General features: G+C 56.3%; 1 protein-coding gene across 8 annotated transcripts in view; it reads left to right on the forward strand.

Annotated features, from left to right (window-relative positions):
- GRM4 (glutamate metabotropic receptor 4) overlaps positions 1-5,739 on the forward strand; it is a 51,593-nt gene extending 45,854 nt beyond the window's left edge. For 7 of the 8 annotated variants that reach the window (XM_074893766.1, XM_074893767.1, XM_074893768.1 and 4 more), the window contains 2 exons: positions 1,460-1,706; positions 4,840-5,739. In XM_074893766.1, coding sequence (XP_074749867.1) covers positions 1,460-1,706; positions 4,840-4,889 — 297 coding nt within the window. In that variant the 3' untranslated portion in view covers positions 4,890-5,739. The remainder of the gene's footprint in view (positions 1-1,459; positions 1,707-4,839) is intronic. The other variant, XM_074893765.1, reaches the window with a different exon arrangement.
- Positions 5,740-6,184: the final 445 nt, after the last annotated feature.

Raw genomic sequence — 6,184 nt, forward strand, 5'->3', positions numbered from 1 at the left:
TTCTTTGCATGGTCACAGCTGGGACCCACAGGTCCTGGGGTGGGATGACAGCCCTGGCCGGGAGCTGGTGCCTCATGGGATGGAGTTGCCTCCATGCACCTTCTCTCCAGGGAGCCGTGTACAGCCTCTGTGCTCAGCTTCTGTCCTCAATCACTTTTTCACTCTATTGCCTCCAGAAAATGAGCCCCCAGGTTAAGTGTGTGCAGCTGGGGAGGTGGGGACCCCCTGCCCTCACTGACGCTGCAGCTCCTGGGCTTCCCCTGGCTCCTCCAGGTCCTGCCTCCTTGCACCACACTAAATCCCCCATGTGAAACAACTGCAGAAGAAACCCCGGGCACCACGCTGTGACTGAGCCATGGGATAAAGTTCAGAAACTGCCTTCAGCCTCCTTCTAATACCTCGTTAGCAGCCCGCAAAACAGCCCCAGTGTCCAAGCACAGCTGGAAAAGAAAAAAAGGTGTGTGCAAAGGCACCCGAAGACTCAGAGCCCTCTCCCTGCTTGGCCTGGAGAGACCCGGCCTGTGAGCTACGCGGCGGAGGAGAGGATGCTGGAGAGGATGGAGCCCTGTGCCGGGAGCAGGGATGCTCACGGAGGGGCTTGCCCGCCTGGCCTCCTGTGTTGCTCCGGGCAAGAGGTGGGGATGGGTGGAGGGAGGGGGTCTCTTTCCCTCCCGTTGCTGCCTGCTTCAGATGCCCCCGGCTTGTGAGGAGCCTGCCAAACGCTTTCCATAGAAAAATGGATTATTCTACAGTCAGATTAATGGGCTTTCATTTTGCAAAACATCTGTCACTGTTAGTCCTGGACAGTGAGCGTGAAATTAGTTTTGACTGCAGAAAGGCAACGTCGGTGTGTAATATGTGACTTACATGACAACGGCCCAGGGAGCCAGCTGGGGAATGGGAATTACCTGTTGAAGGCCGATGGGGGAGCAGGGGGTGCCCCGCACTGGGCCCTGGGAGTGGGTGTCCTTGCTGTGCCCATCAGCGCAGCTCTGGAGCTCCTGCCCTGTGGCTGGTGGAGGGTGCTGTGAGTGCTGGGGAGGAGAGAGGGAGGGTGAAGAGGGCGCAGGGACTCCATCTCGGTTGATGTTTTTGAGTTGGGGTGCTGGCAGGTTTCTGTGGGAGCGTGCATGGGTGCTGAGGGGTCTCAGTGCAGGGAGGCTGTTCCAGGGCCCCAAAACACAGGTCAGGGCACCAGCACAGCCTCCCTGTGTTTGCAGGTGAGGAAACAGCAAAAGTGAGCTGGAGGCCTCTCTAGGTGCAGCTTGACCTGTGCAGCAAATCGAGTCTGATGTTTAAGGTCCAAAACTGCCAACATTTCCAACCCTGGCTCCCTACCCCTTTATTTATTTAACCACAACGTTTTCACCTTCCTCTGTTTCCTGTCCTTTCCCAGCTGACCCTTTCTGGATCCTACAGAGTCGTGGTGGGTCTCAGCATGTGCCCTTGTGTCTTGCAGATGTACATCCAGACCACGACGCTCACCATCTCGGTGAGTCTGAGTGCCTCGGTGTCCCTGGGCATGCTCTACATGCCCAAGGTGTACATCATCCTCTTCCACCCGGAGCAGAATGTCCCCAAGCGCAAGCGGAGCCTCAAGGCAGTGGTGACAGCAGCCACCATGTCCAACAAGTTCTCTCAGAAAGGAGGTTTCCGCCCCAATGGAGAGGCCAAATCGGAGCTCTGCGAAAATCTCGAAACACAAGGTAACGTGGCTCCCTGCAGGGTTGGGGAGCTGGCCTTGCTGGGGGCTGGTGTGACGCCAGGAAGCCCAAAGCCTTGACTCGCTGGCGGGCCGTAGCCGTGCTGTCCTCCATGGGCGCAAGCAGTGCCGGCAGCACTGCTCCTTGGCAAAGGGACATCTCAGCTGCCTCCTGCCATCCCCCAGGAGTGAGGACAGCGTGGGCAGGGATGTGTCCTGTGGGCTGGGGGCCACTCTGCTCCCTGCCGTGCCCAAAGCCACCCCGACGAGGGAGGTGTGCTGCGGTTATCTGTGCTCCAGCCAGGACATGTGCAGGGATTCCAGGTTTTTGGTGAGGGGACAGCGTCATCTCCGACTGTGGGCAAGGGAGATTCCCCCTTTTCCATCACCACAGCCACATTGCTGAGATAGATGTGTCCTGACTCCTTCTGATCAGGATCACTCCTGGCACTCCCATCCCTCCACAGGCCTGTTTGCGTTATCCCATGGGAAATGCTGCTGCGTGGGTGGCAGGGGGAATAACGCTGGAGACATGCTCATGCCGCTGCTGGGCGAGATGCTGGCTGGGGCACACAGAAATCTGCTCAGACTCCTGGAGAAGGATCCTAATGTCAGCCCACCCTGGGTGCCCAGAGCTGCTCTGGGGAAGGCTCTGGTGTGGCTGATGGGGAAGGGTGTTCGGTGTCTGCCCGTGGGCTGTTTTGGGGGGCCAGGCTGGAGCTAAGGCTGACACAGGAACAGCCACCAGTCTCCCCTGGGAAGAGAGGCTGGGGGCTCAGGAAACCCTGGGAAAGTGGGTGTGTGTCTGTTCTGCATTTGGGTTTCCAAAAACAGAGTCTTGCAGGAAGAAGGAAAGGTTGGAGCCAATGCTGCCGGGGTCCTTTGAGAAGGGAAATCCCATTTGGGCTAAATCTGAAGAAAACCCCGTGGAAATACAAATGTTCCTCATGTACCAGCAGAGTTTCTGGATTCCAGCATCAGTGGAATGGAGACCAAACATTTCCATGGAAAGCCATGATTGCCTTTGTAATCCCATGCTCGCTCTCTTTCCAGCCTGAGCTATTTAATATCCTTTGGCATCTCTGAATAACCTCCGTATCCACATCGCCCTGTGTAATGGCTGTCACTGGCGGTGGCTCTGTACGCGATGTCTCTGCATAATCGGCTCTTTCATCTACCTATCTGCATTGTGAAGGGCAGCAACATGGTCAGACCGCCCTCGCCGCCCGTGCTGGAGGTGGCTTTTGTCAGCTGCTGTTGCAGATCTGTGTGATCTGATGTCCTATGCCAACGTGGCAGTGGGGTCTGCCCCCATTTCGTCTGTGCTCCACGCCAGACGGGGGGTATCTGTGGGCTCCCCACAGTAAGGGCTTGCTGGGAGCATGCCAGCCCTGTCCTGGTGCCAGACTTCCCATGGCATCGGTGTCACAGGCTGTGACGCTGTGCATGCGTGACCTTGTCTCCCTCCAGCCACAATCAGCTCCTGGCTGGGGCTTTGCTGGCACAAAGGGCCAATGCCCACTTTGCAGCAGGGCTCCGAGGCCCAGATGCAGCGAGCGCCTCAGCTGGGACCTGAACCCAAACATTCCCATATGCTCCCTGTTGCAGTGAGCATCCTTCTCCCCTGCGGGACTCGCAGCAGGAGGCTCTGAGGATCGTATGTGCCAGGAGCAGGGAGACCTGAGCCTCCCGTCTGCCGCATCTCTGGCTCCGATGTGTCTCGCATGGGGAATGTGGGAGCTCGGTGTGAGCGGGGCTGGCAGCGTGCTCCCGAGGTGTGCTGAGGCGGGGAGCTGGGCACGGCATCAGTGCTGGGGCAGGAGGCACAGTGGGGTTGTCAGCGCAGGACCGAGGGGCCATTTTTCACTCTGTCACTGGTGGGTCACGTATCCTTAAATAAACAACAGAATAAATAATTCGCAGGGCTTTGATATGGGCAGATTGGCTATGAAAACATTGCGGCTAACAAATAGCTCTGTCAGCTCTAATTTCTTATGGCCTATCTAATTGTTATCTGGGAATACCAGTCTGAAATCTGCAGCAAGGTTCATTTGTCAGCGAGGCACCGAGACGGAGGGAGAGCTGCTGGGTGTCCCCTCTGCATGGTGCCGGTCTCTGCAGAGGAGACCTGTTTGTGCTGCTTGTGGTGTTTTGGGCTTTGCTCTGTGTCCCAGTGCTCATCCCTGTCCTTGGCTGGAGGGTGTCCATGTGTCTGCTGAGCCCCGCGGTACCTGGGGACCCCATGGTGGGATCTCCGCAGAGCATCGTGCCTGGCCGAAGCGCTGAGGCAAGCCAGGGCGTTGCGAGCTGCCGCTTCCACCCCTCCTGGAGCTGTGGCTGCTGCTAAAAGCAAGCGATATGCTGCAGCCTCCAAGCCCGAAGGCAGAGGTACAGCCCTGCGGGGAGCAGGAGGATTTATTGCTATCTGGTGTTTTCCTGGCACTGGGCCTTGCTGCGGCTCCTCTGGTGTCAGTCTGGGACTCGTGGTGGCTTTGTAGCCATTGCTGTCTCCTCTCCTGGCGTGTTCAACCCCGTCCCAAGGGCTGGGGGAGCTGGAAGGTGGCAGCAGGTTTGTGTATGTGCTCTGCTCCTCCAGCACCCGCGCACGGGCACAGGGATCCTTGGCTGAGGGATGCAGCCAGGCTGGTTGGCTTCATGCCGCCCGCTGCTGGCACTGGCAGTGCCCTGCTGCTCAACTCCCAGCTGCCATGGAGCCATGTGCAGGGGTGCGGGGCACCCAGTTTGGACCCCAAATTGTGCTCTTGGAGGTCTGGGGCAAGCTGAGCTTTTGGGAACAGGGAGCACCCGCGGGTTTGTCTGTAAGAGGTTGCTGAGGGAAGTGAATGGGAGCCTGAGCACACATCCCCTGTGTCACATCCTGGGCTCTCTCTTCGGGATGAGCTGTCTTTAGGGAGCCCCCAAGGGTTGCCGTGGGGCTCAGCCCCTCTGCCACGGCTCAGTGCCCTCACAGGGAACGATCCTGAGTGCCAGCGCTGGCCGGATCCATGAGCAAACCCCACGTCGCATCCCCGCCAGCATCTCCTGGCACGACGGTTGGGTCAGGGTGATGGGACAGGAGCCAGAAAGGGAGGGTGGGATTTGTTAATGATACATGTGAGGTTTGTCTCTCTTTCCAGCACTGGCTACCAAACAGACCTACGTCAGCTATAGCAACCACGCGATTTAGCTCCAGCGATCGCAACTGCCTGGTGTAGAGGGAGGCTGCGGATGCCACGACGCGGGAGGGGGCTGAGTCACATCGCTCGTCGCAGGACGCTGGAGGGGGACCCAGACGGGACGGGGAGGTGGCAGCGGGGGGGACGGTGGCAGCGGGGGGGACACACGCTCCTGGTGGGGCCGCTGGGCAGAGCTCCCGGGAAAGATGGCAATCAACAGCAGCAAAAAAAATAAATAAAGAAACAATAAAAATAAACCACCGACCACCGTGACAATGCATGCCTCCCCACAGAGCAAGAAGAACAGTTGAACGGGGGGGGACACAGCACGGGGAAGAGGTGACGGACTTCAGCAAATCTTTGGGTTTTTTTTTCTGTATCTTGGCAAAAAAAAAAGACACCCAACATATTCCCTTTTCTGGAATTTGTGAGATTGTTTGTGATTGTGCAGAACTTTCTGTTTTCTCTTTCTTTTTTTTAATCCTCCATTTTCTTTTGTTCCTGTCTTCCTCTGTCCCTTTTCACTCTCTCTCCCATATCCTACCAAATTCTATATGTTGCAAAAAGGAAAAGTAAATAAAAATACATAAAATTTAAATAAAAAACAGACAACAAAATAAAATAAAATAAAACCTAGACTGTGTTCAAAGTGCTGATTTCTATAGGTGGTTAATTAATGTATGTGATGACCATATGGATTGAAATATGTCTGCTTTATGTACTGACCAGTCAAAAAACAAAAACACACAAAAAAAACAAAGTTCAGTGCCTGGATGTTTATGAATTATTCGATGACTGTGTAGAGCATGATCATTTTTATACGAGGAGATTTCTAATAAAAAAACCATGGTTTTGCACTCAGCGTTTGCTGTCTCTTGGTGACTGTTCGTTCCAGGCTCCAGGAGGTGTCTTGGGTTTGGCTGACAGGGAAGGTTTTGGGTGGCCAAGTGCTCCAGAACAGCATGGGGCTCGGTGTCCTTCCTCCCCAGGCTATCCTGCTGCGACTGGGGCCCTTGCGAGAGGGGCTGGGACAGGATGAGGAGAGCTCAGCACCACCCTGGCACAGTGCCCTGGGGCACACACTGTGCCGCACCAGTGCTCAGGGGTTGGGGCAAGATCTGGGGCAGAAGGGGCTGATTTCTCCTCTGTTGCTCTTCTCCAAGCTGTAGGCTGAGGTTGGAGGGATGGAGCAGAGGGATTTTCCAGGGCTTCACCCCCCCCCCCTCCCCCTTCAGAGGCAGGGCCAGCTCCACCCTCCCCATCAAGACCAACCTGGGCTAATTATGGAGTTCCCAGCTAACAAAAG

The sequence above is a fragment of the Strix uralensis genome, chromosome 24 (genome assembly GCF_047716275.1).
Source record: "Strix uralensis isolate ZFMK-TIS-50842 chromosome 24, bStrUra1, whole genome shotgun sequence".
In the NCBI taxonomy this organism is placed as follows: Eukaryota; Metazoa; Chordata; class Aves; order Strigiformes; family Strigidae; genus Strix; species Strix uralensis.